Source organism: Canis lupus, chromosome 25, assembly GCF_011100685.1.
Source record: "Canis lupus familiaris isolate Mischka breed German Shepherd chromosome 25, alternate assembly UU_Cfam_GSD_1.0, whole genome shotgun sequence".
Taxonomy (NCBI): domain Eukaryota; kingdom Metazoa; phylum Chordata; class Mammalia; order Carnivora; family Canidae; genus Canis; species Canis lupus.
In genome coordinates this window covers 1,527,723-1,547,163 of record NC_049246.1, presented here as the reverse complement: position 1 = coordinate 1,547,163, position 19,441 = coordinate 1,527,723, and the positions used below count along the sequence as shown (strand labels likewise).

The 19,441-nt window shown below is 34.6% G+C and overlaps 1 protein-coding gene across 5 annotated transcripts in view; it reads left to right on the top strand.

Annotated features, from left to right (window-relative positions):
- Window positions 1-19,441, top strand: part of COG6 (component of oligomeric golgi complex 6) — a 149,672-nt gene that overhangs the window by 37,447 nt on the left and 92,784 nt on the right. For all 5 annotated transcript variants that reach the window (XM_038573155.1, XM_038573153.1, XM_038573157.1 and 2 more), the window contains one exon: window positions 950-1,067. In XM_038573155.1, coding sequence (XP_038429083.1) covers window positions 950-1,067 — 118 coding nt within the window. The remainder of the gene's footprint in view (window positions 1-949; window positions 1,068-19,441) is intronic.

The following is a 19,441-nucleotide window of genomic DNA, read 5'->3' as shown; positions in this document are numbered from 1 at the left end:
TTGGAAATTAGGGTTTCCTGCTGGATTATGGTATATTTTCACATCAACAAAAACCTTTCCCCTAACATCACATTTTTAAATGACTTTCAGTACATGAGTTAGAATAAAATTGGGATTGTTTTATATACGTGCTTGTCTTATATTCTTGCAAAAATGAGAAACTCCTTGGATAGGTCTAAGAAATATCCTTATAATAGCAAATTGAGGAGTACAGAATGTGCTAATAATTCAATATTTTAAAATACTATCAGATTTTCATAATCAGTTTAAATATATTGCTATTTAGGCAGCTGTATAAAAATTGAGAAACTATAATTTAGATATGATGTAACAGTCTTAATTGAAATAATAACTCAGTGTTAATAAAATTTAAATATTTTATGAATAGAGCTATTGATGGAATGGCTTCCTTAAAATTAAAATTAGGTCTTGAATAATCAAGAGGTGCATTTACTATAATTGAGAAAAATAGAAAGATGAGTTTGCATATTATGAGTGTCTTTTTTCTAAAAGAGATTGTGCAACACTGAAAACATTTGTTCATCACCTAACTCTTAAAAAAAAAATACCCTGTCATTTTTATATGAACCTAGAGTAGTTGTTAATTCACAAATTATATTCTATATACACACTTTTTAAAATATCTAGATTGATTTTTTGTTTTGTTTTGTTTTGTTTTTAGAGCTAGAGAGTGAGCGTGAGGGGGATGTGGTGGGAGGGGCAGAGAGAGAGAATCTTAAGCAGGCTCCATGCCCAGCTCAGAGCCTGATGTGGGGCTTGATTTCAGAACTCTGAGATCATGACGTTAGCTGAAATCAAGAGTCAGACACTTAACTGATTGAACTACCCAAGTGCCCCTAAGTCTAGATCTTTTAAATGAATTATACTCAGTTAAAGAAGTGATTGTTTTAGCCTCTGTTTTGCAACCTGAAATATTCTTTGCTTTTAGTGGCATTGTTGGAAATAGTGCAACTACATTATTGACTACCATTGAAGAAATGCATTTGCTAAGCAAAAAAATCTTCTTCAATAGCTTGAGTCTTCATGCAAGTAAATTAATGGACAAGGTATGTTTGAAAAATGCAATTCTTAAACTATGTGAGTGTGAATCTTTCACATTTAAAAATGTTGCTTTACAGTTCTTACATAGGTGACCATTTTTTTCCCATTCCATACAATGTTCTTTTGAGTTCTTCTTGTGAACAACAAAATTTATTTTGAGATGGCTTTACTGGATCTAGGTTTATAGGCTGGGTTCCTGGAACAGTTTGACATTGAGTCATAATTGGAGGTAGAATCTCAAGCCTTAGTTTCACTACCAGTTTTCTGTAACCCAAAAATTTGTAATTAAAGCAAACTTTATTTAGGTCAAGGCTAAGATGATATACAGATTGGAAAACTGAAACTCTTACTAATTTTTTTTTTTCTAAACAGCTTGCTTTATATTTTTACTCTTTAATGGACCAGTTTTGTCCTTAAGAAATTTATGCCCCTTTGAGTTGTATACTACAATCAATTATGAAAATAAGGTAACAAAAAACTCCCCACAAAAAACAACCAACCACAAAAAGAATCCTGAGAACTAATATTTTTCATTGGAGCAGGGTGTTGTGGCAAAACCTTAATGAATGGGTTTACAATAAGCAAATCCTTCTTTATTTTTGTTTCATTATTAAGGACTCAAGTCTTTTAAGGATACATCACAATCACCCTATGTTTTTTTCTTTTAATCATACCACTCTAATAGGCTAATATAGAATAGTGAGTAGCATTCCAATTTAGAATTCCCTAGTCAATTTTTATATCCCTAAGCTCAGAGAAGCCTTAATAGGAATCTGCTTTCTGACCCACATGCACAATTCTAATTCTTTGGAAAAGCAACATGAATTTATAGACCTGGACCTATTTAAATTTTTTCCTGCTTTATGTATTTTTGTTTATACCACAAGTTTACAAACAGTTCTGGTTATGTATATGTTTATATGAGTTCTTATTTAAACAAAAATTTTAAAAAATCATTCATGCTATTCTGAACATGAATAAACATGTGCTAGCTGATGAGAGTACAGTAGTAAACAAGGTTGGCTAGCCTCATGTCATTTTTCCTTTTGTGGAAAATAGTTAAATTAATTTATGATTGCTATAGAATTATGTATTTTATGAAAGACATGTGCCCAAGGTGCTGTGCCAACACAAAAGGAAAAGGAGCTTTCCAGAGAGGGAGATAGAAGAGTTGAACTTTGAAGAATGTGGAATTTAAATAGGCAGAAATGAAGGTGGACAGAGGTCATCCTAAGTAGAGGAAACAAAAACAGTATGTCCAAGAACACAAGCTGTGAGTCATCAGTAAACAAATTTTTCATTTATTAAAAAAGTCACTTGGAAAGTAGTATAGCATGTAGATAGGAGAGAGACCAGGTTACAGATCTGAAGATTAGGAGAGTATCAAGGTAGTTTTTTATGAAAATACATGATCTAAGGTAGAGATTCTAGGAAGAACCATGAAGGAACACATTCTTAAGGGATAAAGGTAAACCTTCAGAATTTGGTGACTGATTGAATATGGGTATGTGAGAGACAGGAATCTAAAATAATTCCTAGGGCAGCCTGGGTGACTCAGCGGTTTAGCGCAGCCTTTAGCCCAGGGCCTGATCCTGGAGACCCAGGATCCAGTCACACGTAAGGCTCCCTGCATGGAGCCTACTTCTCCCTCTGCCTGTGTCTCTGCCTCTCTCTCTCTCTCTCTCTCTCTCTCATTCTGTGCCTCTCATGAATAAATAAATAAAATCTTAAAAAATAATAATAATTTCTACATTACCAACCTAGGAATACCAAAATTAATCACAAGTATATAGAATATAGGAAGAGGGTAAGGTTTATAGGATGAAGATAATATTGCCCATGTTAGGTAGACAGGATAACAGGATACATTGAAACATCCTGTTGTTCTTTGTCTAATCTAGCTGGGAGTTGTACATATGGGTTTAGAGAGTCTTAACGTGTAAAAAGTAGTTGAATACATGGATCTGGATGAGGTCACTAGGAGTCATGTTTAAAAGGGTAGAGTTCACAGGACATATGGTCTTGGAAAACCCTAATACTTAAGAGAAGAAAAGAAGCCCACCCATGGTGGGATGCTGAGGAAGGATGACAAGAGAGGCAGGAGAAAAATGAAGAAAGAGTTTTATGAGAAGAGCCAAGAGAATAGATTATCAAGGACATTATTAATGACAAGTATTGTATAAAGAGTTCTAGTAAAACAAGGACAGCAGATTTGTTATCCTGGGCAACACATGACATGTGTTAGAAATTCTTAGCCAAAGAAAAAAGGAAGTTAAAAATTTAGAATATCAGAAATAACCAGAGATAAGAATCGAAATTCATTAGGAAACACCATGTTAAAATACAGGAATCTGTATTATCTACTATACAATAACACAATCTGTATTATCTACAATAATCTGAAGATCGGGAAAAAAAAAGACTGATTTTAAGACAATATATATTGACAAAAAAAAAAATGAAAAAGAAGCGGAAAGCTTGAATATACCTACCAAGAAAAGAAAAACTATTAAAGAACATGTGGCTTAGACCTAGTTTATAGATAATTTTATTCACACCTATGAACAGATCATTCTCCAGAATGTAGGAGAATATAGAAGACTTCCCAGTTCACCTTAGGTGTTTTAATGCTAACCATACATGTCCAGGGAAAGGAGCAGCTCAGAAGAGAGCTGCGAAGACCTTAAGGTTACATCTCAGGCTGATCATTGGTACACTGATAACAATTTAAAAAAACCGAAAACAGTAACAGAAAATAGCAAACCCTGGGGAAGGAGGAGAATCTGCTTTTCAGAGTTAGCAAATTTTTACATTGAAATGTTCAGTTTTCAACAACAACAAAAAAACACAAAGTAAACAAAGGAAGAGGAAAGTGTAGCCATTCACAGAAAAGACATAAGCAACAGAAACTTTTTGAAAAACATGGTAGATCTACTAGACAAAGGCTTTAAAACAATTATGTTAAAAATGCTCAAAGAGTTAAAGGAAGATGTGGGCAAAATCAAGAGAACAGTGTATGGACAAAATGAAAATATTCATAAAGAGTTGAAAAACCTAAGAAGACACCTGAAATTCTGGAGTTGAAAATACTTTAACTGAAATGAAAATTTTACTATAAGGATTCAGAGGCAGATTTTAGCAGGCAGAAGACATAATCAATGAACTTGAAAATAGGACTTTAGAAATTACTGAATTTGAGGAATGAATGAATAAAAGATAGGAGAAGTGAACAAAGCCTAAGGGACCTGTGGAATACCATCAAGCAGACTAACATGCATTATGGGAGTTGCAGAAGATAGCAGTTAGAGGGCAGAGGGAATATTTGATGAAATAATGGCTGAAAAATCCTCAAATTTGATGATAGATATGGGGTAAACATACATTAAAAGGTCAACAAACTACAAGATGAACTCGGAGACCCACATCAACATCCTTTGTAATTATAATCACATTAGAATTTGAAACAAAAAATAAAGGATCTTGAAAATACCAAGAGAAAGGCAACTTGTCACATAAAATTATCAGCAGGTTTCTCATCAGAAACTTTGGAGGCAAAAAAAAAAAAAAAGGGATCCCTGGGTGGCGCAGCGGTTTAGCGCCTGCCTTTGGCCCCAGGGCGTGATCCTGGAGACTTGGGATCGAATCCCACATCGGGCTCCCGGTGCATGGAGCCTGCTTCTCCCTCTGCCTGTGTCTCTGCCTCTCTCTGTGTGTGACTATCATAAATAAAAAAATTAAAAAAAAAAAAAGAAACTTTGGAGGCTAGAAAGCAGTGGCTTTGAGCACATTAAATGTTCCTTAACTCTTTAATAAGACATCTTTATATGGCAAAACTGTCTTTCAAAAGTGAAGGCGTTCTTTCACAAAAGTGAGACATTCCCAAATAAACTAATGCTGAGGGAGTTCATTACTACTAGAACTGCCCCACAAGAAATGTTCAAAGGAGCCCTGCAGAGAGAAATGAAATGACAGTAGACAGTAACTTCAAGCTTTATGAAGAAATAAAAATCTCAATAAAGGTAAATACATAAGCAATTAAAAGCTAATATTGGGGCACCTGAGTGGCTCAGTCATGTCACCTGACTTCAGGTCATGATCTCAGGATCCTGGTATTGAGCCCCACCCACATCAGGCTCCATGCCTCTCCCTCTGCCTTTCCTCCCGTTCATGCTCATGCTCTCTCCCTCTTTCTCAAATAAATAAATAAAATCTTAAAAATAAAAAGTTAGTATTGTAACAAGAGTTTGAACTCTATTTTTTGTTTTCTCCATGATTTAAGAGACTAATACCTTTTAAAAAAGATTTATTCTAAAAGCTAGTATTGTTGTAACTTTGGTTTGTAATTCCATACTTTTTCTACATAATTTAATAGGCTAATGCATTTAAATGATTATTAATTTATATTTTGTGACATCAACTGACAGAGTGGCGATGGAGCTATAAAGGAGTAGAGTTTTTGTATATTATTGAAGTTAGCTGGTAATTTCAAGTTAGAGTGTTAAATAATTTTCAGACCTTAAATGTAATCCCCATGGTAACCACAAAGAAAATAGCTAAATATACACAAAAAGAAGTGAGAAAAGAATTTAAATGTTTCATTCACTACAAAAACCAACCTAAAAGAAGACAGTAATGCAGGATATGATAGACCCCCCCCAAAAAAAAACCTATAAGGTATATAGAAAATGATAGCAAAACAATGGAAGTAAGTTTCTTATCATTATTTACTTTAAATGTAAATGGATTAAACTGTCCAGTCAAAAGATAGAAATTGGCAGTATGAATAAAACCACAAGATGCAACTGTATGCTGTCTACAGGAGACTTATTTTAGATACAAGACACAAAGTGAAAGGAAGGACAAAGATATTCCTTGCAAATATAACCAAAAGAGAGCAAATGCAGCTAAAATAGTATCAAATAAAATAAACTTTAAATCAAAAATGGTTACAGTAGATAAAGGACAATTATATATTAATAAAAGGTTCAATGTAGCAAGAAGTTAAAACAATTATAAATATTTACATAACTAATGACCAGCAAAATATATGTGTCCCAAACTGATGTAATTGAAGGAAGAATTAGATCTACATGAATAGTTGGAAACTTTAATAGCCTTTTTGCAGTAATGGATAGAATAACCAGACAGAAGGCAACACAGTAAACCAACCAGATCTAACAGACATATACAGAACACTCTACTCGATAAAAACAACAGTATACACGTTGTTATGAAATACACATGGCTCATTTTCCAAGGTAGACCATATATTAGTCCACAAATTAATCTCAGTAGATTTTAAAAGATAGATATAATACAAATTATCTTCTTGATCACAAGATAAAGTTACAAATCAGTAACAGAAGAGAAACTCAGAATTTTATCACAGATCTGTAGAAATTTAACAATTGTTGTTAAGACAATAAGAAATCACAAGGGAATTAGAAACTACTTAGAGACAAATGAAAATGAAACAACATGGCCAAAATTTATGGGGCACTGAAAGTGGTATCAAGGGGAAACTTTATGGCTATAAATACATTAAAAAACAAGGAAAATAACAGATCAGCAACTAACTTTACAACTTAAGGAACTAGAAAAGAATATACTAAACCCAAATCTAACAGAAAGGAAATAATAAAGATGAGAGCAGTGATATATGGAATTAAGAAAACGATAGAGAAAATAAGTCAAGCTAAAATATGGTTCTCTGAAAATGTCAACAATTTTTTTTTAATGTCAACAAAATTAACAAAGCTTTAGCTAGATGGACTAAGAAGAAAGAAGACTCATATTACTAAAACCAGAAATTAAAGTGGGGCATTACTATCAATTCTATGGAAAGAAAAGTATTATTGAAGAACAATATGCCAGCAAATTGGATAATCAGATAAGATGCACAGATTCCTAGAAATACAAAAGCTACCTGAACTCATGAAGAATTAGGTTGAATAGACGTGTAATTAGGCGAGAGATTGAATTAATAACAAAAACTTGTCCTCCAAACAGAAGCCCTAGATCTGATGACTTCACTGGTGAGTTCTATCAAACATTTAAAGAAGAACCAATACCAGTCTTTCTCAAGCTTTTTAAAAATTGAAGTGGTGGGAATACTTAGCTCATTCCGTGAGGTCAGCCTTCCCTAATACCAAAGCCAGAAAAAAGACACCATAAGAAAAGGAAACTACAGACTAATATCCCTTATGAATATTGATGCAAAAATTGTCAACAAAATACTAGAAAACTGAATTACGAAGTGTATTTAAAAAGATTATGCACCATAAATATAGTGGGTTATATTCCTGGAATGTATATGGAAGTCAAACAATGTAATTATCTCTTAAAAGAACAGGGAAAGAAAAAAATGTGATCATCTCAGTTGATTCATAAAAAGTATTTGACAAAATTCAGTACCTTTTCATGATAAAAACACTCAACAAAGTAGGAATTGAAGGAAATTATCTCAACAGAATAAACACCATCTATAAGAAAACCTCCAGCAAACATCATGCTCATCAGTGAAAGACTGAAAGTTTTTCCTTTAAGATCAGGAACAAGTCAAGGATGCCCACTTTCACCACTTCTGCTAAACATAGTGTTGGAAGTTCTAGCCAGATCAGTTAGTTAAGAAAGAGAAATAAAAGCTATCCAAATTGGAAAGGAAGAAGTAAAATGATCTCTGTTGCAGATGATAAGATCTTATATGTAGAAAAACAGAACTAGTGAATGAATTGAGCAAAGTAGCAGGGTACAAAGTCGACACCAAAAAATCATTGCATTTCTGTACACTAACAATGAAAAGGAAATGATGAAAAAAATTCTATTTGTAATAGCATTAGAAAGAATAAAATACTTAGGAATTAATCAGGGAGATGATAGACTTATACTATGAAAACTGTAAAGTGTTGCTGAAAGAAATTAAAGAGGACATAAATGTTCATAGTTTGGACAACTTACTCTTGTTAAGATGTTAATACAAAATAATTACAGAGTCAGTATAATCATCAAAATCTTAATGAATTTTTTTTCAAAAATAGAAAATTCTGTAATTCGTGTGGAATCTCAAGGGACCCTGAATAACCAAAACAATCTTGAAAAAGAAGCTAGAGGATTCACATTTCCTGATTTCAGAACTTACTGCAAAGCAAGAGTAATCAAAATAGTGTGGTACTGTCATAAAGACAGGTATATAGAACAATGAAATAGAATAGAGAATTCAATAATAAATCCTTGTTTTTATGTTCGGAAGATTTTTGACAAGGATAACAAGACCATTATGTAGGGAAAAGATAGTCTTTTTTAAATATATGGCATTGTGAAAATTGGATAATCACATGCAGAAGACTGCAGTTGAACCCTTATCTAACAACATATACAAAAATTAATTCAGAATGGATCAAAAACTTGAAGATAGACCTAAAACTATAAAACTCTTAAAACATAGCACAAAAGCCTCAACAATGTTGTATTTGGAATATATACATAGAATATATGAGGACTATCAAAACTCAACAAGAAAACATCTTGACCAGGGATCCCTGGGTGGCGCAGTGGTTTAGCGCCTGCCTTTGGCCCAGGCTCGATCCTGGAGACCCGGGATCGAATCCCATGTCGGGCTCCCGGTGCATGGAGCCTGCTTCTCCCTCTGCCTATGTCTCTGCCTCTCTCTCTCTTTCTCTGTGTGACTATCATAAATAAATTTAAAAAAATTAAAGAAAACATTTTGACCAAGCAAGGGACTAAATAGACATTTCTCCAAAGAACATATATATAAATGGCCAATAAAGTTTCAAGGAAAGATATTCAAACATCACTAACCATTGGGAAGTAGAAATCAAAACTACAGTAAGAACCATTAGGATGGGTCTAATTGGTTTATGTCCATTAGGAGGCTGCTATCAAAACAAAACAAACCTCCCAAACCCAGAAAGTAGCAGTGTTAGCAAGATTGAAGAAATTGGAATCCTTGTTCACTGTTGGTAGAAATGTTAAATAGTACAGTGCTGTGAAAACCAGTATGGCAGTTTCTCAAAAAAATTTAAAATAGAATTACCATTATGATATAGCAGTTTCACTTCTGGGTCTCTATCCAAAAGGTTTGAAAGCATGATCTCAAAGAGGTGTTTGTTTTGATTATTTCATTGCAGCATTATCACAATAGCTAAAATGTGGAATCAGCCAATGTCTGTCAATGGATGAATGAATAAGCAGCATATGTGTGTATGTATACACACACACACACATACATACATACAAGCAACATATATATAATATTTATGTACACACACACACACTGGAATATATACATACTAGAATACAATTCAACCTTGAAAAGGAATAGAATTCTGACTTTATTACAATATGGATGAAACTTGAGGTTACTATGCTAAATGAAATAAGCCAGTCATAAAAAGACAAATGCTGTATGATTCCACCTATATGAGATTCTACAGTAGGCAAAATTACAGAGACAGAAAGTAAAATGGTAATTGCCAGGGACTGGGACTGGGAGATAGGGGGTTATAATGGGTATAGAGTTTCCGTTTACAAGATGAAGAGAGTTATGGATATGGATAAGGATTGTACAGTGTTAATATGTTTAGTACCACTGACTTATATACTTAAGTATGGTTGGTTAAGGTGGAAGAATGAGATAAGATGGTGACATAGATCATTCCTGCCTGTTCCCCTCTCACAAGAACTATTCATAGGCAAGACACCACTGAGAGAATCCTAGAACTCTGGAATGAGGCTGAAGCACCCCCCTGTACCGCAGAGATTAAGACATACAAGAATAAGAGAAGTAGCTACATGCTAACTGTATACTCCCCCCACCAACCCAGTTGAGAGTAGCACCATACAGACCCCCACCAAGCCTGTAATTCCTCCAATGGAAAAAGAGAGTCTGAGTAGACATCTAGCCTCCCCAGTGTTATGGGTTACTTCATAGGAGTCCCTATGCTATTCTTACTCCATGGGGATTATAGGGGAATCTTCAGGTCTCAACCACTGGGAATCTGGCTGGTGGAGCAATGGTGTGAGGCTTGCTGTAGGCATTCAGATTATGGCAGACCAAATTCATACCTGTAGAGCCCAAATAGTAGTCCCAACCAGTGGTTTTGCCCATCTGTAGAACCAAGTCAGAGGTACACTCTGACCAGCGACCTCATCAAGATTCAGGTCTGCCTGATTTGGATCCTGAAATGAAGTTTTGATGGCCTTAGATCTTGGTTTGCCCTCACATATGAAAGGGAACTGAGTCATAGTCATTTCTACTCCAGAGTATAACTCTTAGTCCCCTATGACTAGAATGGCTGGCAGGAACACCTGATAACCTAGCAACACTCAAGCCTAGAAATGGATAAGCAGAGCTACTTGCCTCCAGAACAAAGCCTAACCTGAGGCTGAGGGTAGCTCTCAATTGGGAAGCCTGTTTGAGAAAATTGGGAGCTGATTCAAGGGACCCTTCCCTACCCTTTCCTTCCTTCCTCGTAGGCAGAGAGCTGACTCACAGCCCCACCTGCTGTGAAGCCTGGCTCCTAGCACCATCTGACAAAAACAACAAAAAGTTGTTTAACCCAGTAAAGTTTGAACCAAGAGACAGGCTGAGAAGCTGATAGTTTGCAGAACAAAGCCAGCAGCCCTGTTGCCAGGAAACTTGGGGCACAGGTTGGCTTAAGTTAAGACCACAAAAAGCCTTACTAGCTTCAGAGCTGCTTTTCTTGCTGCTCCTGAGCAGGGAAATTAGTTTGTAGGCCTATTCATTGCTGAATGCAACCTTTAGCCTGTTCAGGGAACCTAAGCACATGGGAAGCTGCATAGCCCATTCAACAGTCATGCCTGCAGTGGCACTTGAACCTAGGGCACAGCACATGGCTTCCCCTATCTGTAGAGCAAGACTCATGGCTTCACCCAACCAGAGAATTCATTGTATACTCTTATCTGATTTTGATCCCCAAATAAAGAACACTATAGGCCATGGGTCTTGTCTTGCTGACCTCCCAGGTCACGGTATCTAATTCATAATCTTACCTACTGCTGACTATAGTAACCAGCCATGGCTGTCTAATAAGCCTGATGAGAGAACCCAGGCAACAGTGGAGCTCATCCTTCAGTCTCACTTGAGCAGTGAACCAAGCCAGCAATCATGTCCACCTGTTCTCAGCCAAAGGCACACTGTCATACCTCCTATCCTTAGAGCTCAAACAGTTACTTTGTCTAAAAGTAAACTCTAATAGAAAGTCCCACCTGCTCAAGAATAGTCTTTATTAGCAAAGATGCCCAGAAAATGAAACCAAGCTGACTAGTGAAAAACTGTTTCTGCCAAGAAAATCTGCAGTCTGGGAAAGAAGCCTGCTTACTCCAGTACACAAATATCAATGCAAGGAATCAAGGATCACAAAAAATCAAGTAAAAGTATAACACCACCAAAGGAAATTAATAAAGCTTTAGTAACTGCACCTAAAGTAATGTAGCTCTGTGAGCTGTCAAAGAATTGAGAAAAACCCATTTGAAGAAGTATAGTGAATAACACAAACAACTAAATGAAATTAGGAAATCAATGCATGAACAAAAATGAGAAGTTCAAACAGAATAGAAACAATAATCCTAGAGTTGAAAAACACAATAACTAAATGGAAGAATTCAATAGAGATCGTCAAAAGAAAACTTGACTAAGTGGGAGAAAGAATTAATGACCTGGAAGATAGAACATTTGACATTACTCAGAAGCAAAAGGGAAAAAAATGAAACAGTGAAGAAAACCTATAGGACCTATGAAGCACAATGAAAAGAAACAATATTCATATTAGGGGAATACCATAAAGAGAAATAAACAGAAAGTATATTTTAGCAGTAATGATTGAAAACTTCCTAAATCGGGGAAGAGGAATGGACATCCAGATCCATGAGGCCATAAGGAACCCAAATATGCAGACCCCAAATAGGACTACACCAAGATACATTATAATTGAAAAGTCAAAGACCGTGAATTTTAGAAGTAGTAAGAGAAAAAGAGATGTAACATTCAAGGGAACTCATCTATTGTTACGCACTCTGCGGCAACACGATCAGGGTCCTGAAGGTAAGGGGATGAGGAAAATAAAAGTAAAGAGATGGGGACAGGAGGGACACAGTGGATGATGTCCAAGCAGTGTCAGCTTTATTCAAGGTTCTACGGCATTATATAGCATAAGCAAAACAGATAAGGAAGGTCCATTCTTAGCATATTTGTGAATCCCGCCAAGCTTTCCCTTTATCAGCATGCAAGACAGATCCACAGGCACCAGAAGATTTAGGGTCCTGATTAATAGATAAGCTTGTTGCTCCAGGTATATATACCTCGAAGATACATTATATATGGTTAACAGACCAGCAAGGACAGCACAGACCCTTATTTAAGTTTATGACCAGGCCAGAATAAATTGTATCTATGTGGACGATCACGTAAAAGCAAGCTCTGAAAACCATTGCTCAAGCCCTTTCTCAAGCGTCAACCAACTATTCACCCTTTAGGCTCCCGAGCCTTTTGAGTGAATGAAGGACACAAGTCCGGGCCTGGTTTGGTCTAGTTACTCCAGCTAGTCCGTGGCCGCCCACAATCTATAAGATAATGGGCAGAGTTCTTAATGAAAATTTTCAGACCAGGAAAGAATGGGGTAACATACACAAAATATCAAAAGAAAATAACTGTCACAATAATTATTTTAAATGTAAACAGATGAAATTTTCCAGTCAAAAGACATAGATTGGCTGAATAGATAAAACAGGAAAAATAACCAATGACTTGAGGTTCATAAGAGAGTCGTTTTAGCCTTAAAGACACACATAGACTGAAAGGGGATGGAAGACAATTTTCCAAGTAAATGGTAAACAAAATAAAAAAGGGGTAGCTATATTTATATCAGGCAAAGTAGACTTTAAACTAAAAATTGTAAAAAAAGAGACAAAAGTTGTTATATAATGATAAAGAAGTCAACCCTTCTTGTTATATCAAGAAGATATAACAATTGTAGATAATATATGTGTCCAGCATGGGAGCACCGAAATATAAAAAGCAAACTCTGACAGAGCTAAAATAAAAAAAATAAATGGCAATACAAAAATAGCTGGAGACCTTAATATCCCACTCTCAACAATGGATACATTATGCAAAGAATCAACAAGTAAATAGTAGATTTGAACACTATAGATCAAATGGATTTAACATTGTTACATGCAGAACATTTTCTATCCGAAAACAGTAGTATACATGTTCTTAAGTGCACAAGGAACATTTTCTAGGGTAGAAATGAGGCTACAAATTTTAGCAAATACAAGAAGACTGAAATCATACCAACTATTTTCCCTGACCACAATGATATGAAACTAAAATCAGTAACAAAAGAAAAACTGGAAAATTCAGTATGGAAATTAAACAACACATTCCTGATCAACCAAGGGATCAAAGAAGAAATTAAAGGGGAAATTAAACATCAGTGAAAGAAATTGAAGACAGAAATAAATATAAAGGTACTCTGTTTTCATGGACTAGAAGAATTAATATTGTTAAAATATGAATACTACCAAAGGCCATCTGTGGACCCAGTGCAAACCCTAACAAGATTTCAGAGGCATTTATTACTGAAATAAAAATCCTAAGATTTGTATGAAGCTACAGAAGACCCCCCCCCCCAAAAGCCAAAGTAATCCTAAGAAAGAAGAACAAAGCAGGAGGCATCACACCTTCTGATATCAAGCTATACTATGAAGTTATAGTAAATAAAACAGTATGGTACTGGCATAAAATCAGAAAAAAAAGAAAACAATGAAACAGAATCAAAAGCCCAGAATAAACCCAAATATATACATCCAACTAATTTTGACAAGGGAGCTGATTATATTTAACTGAGAAAAGACAGTATCTTAAATAAATGGTGCTGGGAAAATTGGATACTCACATTTAAAAGAATGAAACTTCACTTCTATCTTATAACACTCATGAAAATTTAACTCAAAGTAGAATTTAAAGGCTTAAATGTAAAACCTGAAACCATGAAACTCTTAGAAGAAAATACAGGGAAAAAATTTCTTGATGTGGGTCTCAGCAGTGACTTTTTGAGTGTGACATCTAAAGCACAAGCAATAAAATAAAAACTAAACAAGTAGGATTACACCAAACTGAAAAGCTCTTCATAGCAAAAGAAACCATCAACAAAGTAAAAAGACAACATACTGAATGGGGAAAAATATTTGTAAACCACAAACCAGATTCCTAATAAGGGGTTATTATCTAAAATATATTTTTAAAACTCATACAAGCCAATAGAAAAAAGCAAGTGATTTAATTTGCATATGGTCAAAGAACATGAATATATATTTCTCGAAAGAAGACATATGAAAGGCAAATAGGTACATGAAAAGATGCTCAACATCGCTAATCATCAGGGAAATGCAACTCAAAACCACAATGAGATATCACCACAGACCTGTCAGAATGGTCACCATCAAAAAGACAAGAAATAACAAAATACTGCTGATTATATAGAGAAACCAGAATACTTCTTTTCTTGTTGGTGGGATTGTAAATTGGTACAGCTGCTATGGAAAACAACAGTATGGAGGATCCACAAAAAGTTAAAATATGGAACTACCAAATGTTCCAGCAATTCCATTTCTGGGAATATATCCAAAGGAAATGAAAACACTAATCAAAAAATCACCCCCTGTTCATAGCAGCATTATTTACAATAGTCAAGACATGGAAACAACTTAAGTGTTCATCAAGAGATGAACAGATAAAGAAGTGATATACATTCTATATATCTCATATACATTGTATATCAGATATATACAATGTAATATTATTCAGCCATAAAAAACAAAACAAAACAAGGAAATCCTGCTATTTGTGACAACATGAATGGATACCTTGAGGGCAGGCATTATGCTTAGTAAAGTATGTCAAACAGGGAAAAGACAAATACTGTATGCTCTTAAGTGTGGAATCCAAAAGAACAAAACAAAAACCAAACTCAGAAAAAGAGATCTGACTTGTGGTTATAAAGGATTGAGGGGATGGGGAATTGGAGGAAGGTGATCAAAGGTATAAACGTACATTTAGTTATAAGATGAAGAAGTACTAGGAATGTAATGTACAACATAATGACTACAGTTACCACTGCTGTATGATATATGGGAAAGTTGTTAAAAGAGTAAATCCTGGGATCCCTGGGTGGCGCAGCGGTTTAGCGCCTGCCTTTGGCCCAGGGCGCGATCCTGGAGACCCGGGATCGAATCCCACGTCGGGCTCCCGGTGCATGGAGCCTGCTTCTCCCTCTGCCTGTGTTTCTGCCTCTCTCTCTCTCTCTCTCTCACTGTGTGCCTATCATAAATAAATAAAATTAAAAAAAAAAAAAAAGAGTAAATCCTATGTGTTATTATGTGGAAAAATTTTTCTTATTTTTTCATGTCTTTTTATTGAATCTAAATCAGATGGTAGATGTTAACTGAATTTATTATAATTTTGCAAAATATGTAAGTCAGATCTTAATGCTGTACATATAAAATGAGTAATCATAATTTATATTAATCATATTTCAATAAAAGGGGGAAATGTATTTCAGTTAAAGAATGGTTAACTGGGGACACCTGGGTGGCTCAGTGGTTGAGTATCTGCTTTGGCTCAGGTTGTGATCCCAGGGTCCTTGGATTGAGTCCCACATAGGGCTCCCGCGGGGAGCCTGCTTCTCCCTCTGCCTATGTCTCTGCCTCTCTCTCTGTCTCTCTCTTGAATAAATGAATAAAATCTTTAAAAAGAATGGCTAACTGATCAGAATGATGCCTTTTACAAATCACGGACAACATTTAGTGAGTGCTTAGTATTGGACACACATACGTATACACAAATGGTTAAGATGGTTACATATGTTAAAGAAAGAAAGAAAGAAAGAATGATCTTCCTGTATGTCAGATCACATGGGACTTAATAAATATTAATTATGTGAATGACTCCTTCCCTTCGTTTTCTCCTAGCCTATTATTATCTCTTGCACCCTTTTCATTTTACCACACTTCCTTTGCAAAAACACTCTGAATTCAGCTTTCAGTATATCCTCTGTATACCCTGTTGAGCACTGCTAAAAGAATCATGTAACCATGCAGACTAAATTTACTAAAATTTACCATTTCCAACATCAGTGAAGCCCGCCATAATGGCAGTCTTACATGTCCTTAAGCAGCCACTTCTATTTACGTTTCTTTCAGTTATTTCCTCAAATCTACCATACTTGGCTCCTATTTTAAACGGCCAGCTCTTATTGACATTGGATAATAGGCATTTTAAAATACCTTTGCCAATATATGAGCAAAATGTGGTATCACTGTTTTTTTTTTTATTTGGATTTCAGTGATTCTACTGAGAATGAACATTTAAAATATGCTTATTGCCTGTCTTTGAATTGCTTGTTCATGTCCCATGCTATTTTCTTATCAGATTTTATCTTACTATTTTCTGATATTCTTTATACATAAAGAATATTGACTGTCATTTTTATTACAAATATTTTCTCCAGGTCATCATTTGCCTTCTACATTTGCCTATAGTATTTTCTAACACATTTACTTTTAATTTTTACATAATCAAATCCCAAGTTTCTTTGTATATGGTTTCTCCCTTTGGGAGTATGTGATGCTTAAAAACTTCAGCACGATTAGGAAATTTTTGTTAATAAAATTTTAAGCAGATAGTAAAATTGTTAGGAAGGAATAGCCTTTAAAGAATTTAATATATGATAAAGTTAGCATCTATCAACTGGAAAATGTTAGATTACATAATAAAATTAGTTAGATTCATGTTCTTAGGTGTTTTTGTGATTTCATTTTTACATCAAAATTTTAATCTACATGAAGTTTATTTTTGTCCATGCTGAGGAGCAAGAATCTTATTTACTTTTCCCAAATGGTTATCCATTTATTTTATTTCAGTTTTACTCAAAAAACTATTAAGTTCTTCTGGTTTTATTTCTTTTGTAAAGTTAAAATGCAAATTGCAAGAAAATAGAAAAATAAAATGGATAATAAGGGATGACATCTTTTAGTTTAAACCTAGAGCAGGACAGGGATAAACAGGGAAAGAAAGTAATTATAATTTGAATATTCTAAGTGCAAGTTAAGTAAGTTTATAGTAGTGCATAAATTTTGACTATTATTGGGTTTTGTTGCCATTATCAGTATTGTGCCCTGAAATGTTTTTCACCAGTTCATTTTGGGGCTCTATTTAGGGATATTTTGACATTAAATTGAGATTGGAATATGATACTGTTTACAGCTTGCATGTTGCTTACATCTGTAGCCATTTCAGATTTCTTTCAAGAATTATCTTTCTTTCATTAAATTTTAATGTTCCATATTTTATATTAATTCTATCTTTCTTTTATTCTGCATCTCATAATCATTCACTTCTATAAAGATTCTAGCCTTATAAAGAAAACAACATTTACTTAGAATGGTCTTCATCAGCAAAGCACCCAAGTGGAAATTTTTGTCAATAAAATTTTAAGTAGATAGTAAAATTGTTAGGAAGAATAGCCTTTAAAATGAAGGCATAGCCAGAAATGAACTTTTTATATTATTCCTTTTGTGCTTTTAAAAAGACATATTTGGGGACCAATTCTTTATTCACCATGAAAAAAAATTCAAAGACATCATTTTGACAGTTTTATGTCAAATGACATATGTCATATGACAATATGTCTTTTAAAAAGACATATTTGGGGACCAATTCTTTATTCACCATGAAAAAAAATTCAAAGACATCATTTTCCTAACAAAGCAGTTTGAAGCACTTGAGTGTTCAAGTTTGTATACTCCCTTCTTTATCAGGCTCTCTTGAAACTTTAATAGCTGCAAACCTAGCAATGTCTAAAGGGAATATAGTCTTCCTCGACTTATGATAGGTTTATGTCCCAAAAATATTGTAAGTTGAAAATGCATTTAATATGCCTAACCTGTAGAACACAATAGCTTTGCCTAACCTGTCTTAAACGTCTCGGAACACTAACATTAACCTACAGTTGAGTGAAATCTAACACAGAACCTATCTCATAATTAAAGTGTTAAATATCTCATGCAGTTTATTTAAAATTGTATTGAAAATGAAAAACAAAATGACTGTATGGGTGCAGAATGGTTATCAGTTGTTTACCCTTGTGATTGCTTGGCTGACTGGGAGCTGCAGCTTGCTGCTCCGGCCCAGCATCATTGGAGAGTATTGCAACTGCATCTTGCTAGCCTGGGGAAAAAAAATCAAAATTTGAAGTACAGTTTCTGTTGAATGTGTATTGCTTTTATGTGTATTGCTTTTACACCATTGTAAAGTCAAAAAATTCTAACCATCCTGAGTTGGGAACTGTCTACATGTATCTTTGCTTCAAAATATACAATGCCATATCAATTTAAGCTAGACAGACATTTGCAAAAATTCTTTTTCACTATAGCAGTATGACAATTCTGATTTAAAAGTATATATGTCATAAATGAAATCAGATCAGGCACATCTGGGTGGATCAGTTGGTTATGCATCATCCACCAAAATTTTATTTAAAATTTTTAAATAAAATTTAAATTTTAATAAATAAAAAATAAATTTATGATAAATTTATTTATAATAAATAAATAAAATTTAAAATTTAAAATTTAAAATTTTAATTTATAACCAATACTATTGGTTTGGGCTCCGGTCGTGATCTCAGGGGTCCTGGACTGAGACCCTCTCCTTCTGCCTCTTTCCCTTCCCCCCCTCACTGGCTTGCACAGGTTCTCTATCTCTTTCTCTCTCTCAAATAAAATAAATCTAATGAAGCCCAAATCAAATTAACAATTGTCAGGGTAAATTTACCCATGCCGCTAGGGAAGGAAAAAAAAAAAAACCCTAAACTAAATGGTCTTTTAATAAAATTGTGATTTAAATTCTAGTATTTAGGGACACCTGGGTGCCTCAGTGGTTGAGTGTCTCCCTTTGGCTCAGGGTGTGATCGCTGAGCCCCGGGATGGAGTCCCACATCGGGCTCCCTACAGTGGAGCCTGCTTCTCCCTCTATCTCTTTCTCTGCCTCGCTTTCTTTGTGTCTCTCATGAATAAGTAGATCTTAAAAAAAATAAATTCTAGTATTTAGTTAGTTAAAAAAAAATAAATTCTAGTATTAAGTGTTTGAAATCTTTTACTGTTCAGAGTGTAGTATATGGACCAGCAGCTTAGACGTCACTTCTGAGCTTCTTAGACATTCTAATGAGATCCCTTGGTCACTCATATACTTGTTAAAGTTTGAGGAATGCTGTTCTAGATGAATAGTTTGAGTTTTACGTTATTTCTTACAGATAGTTCTGCCAGGAAAAACAAAACA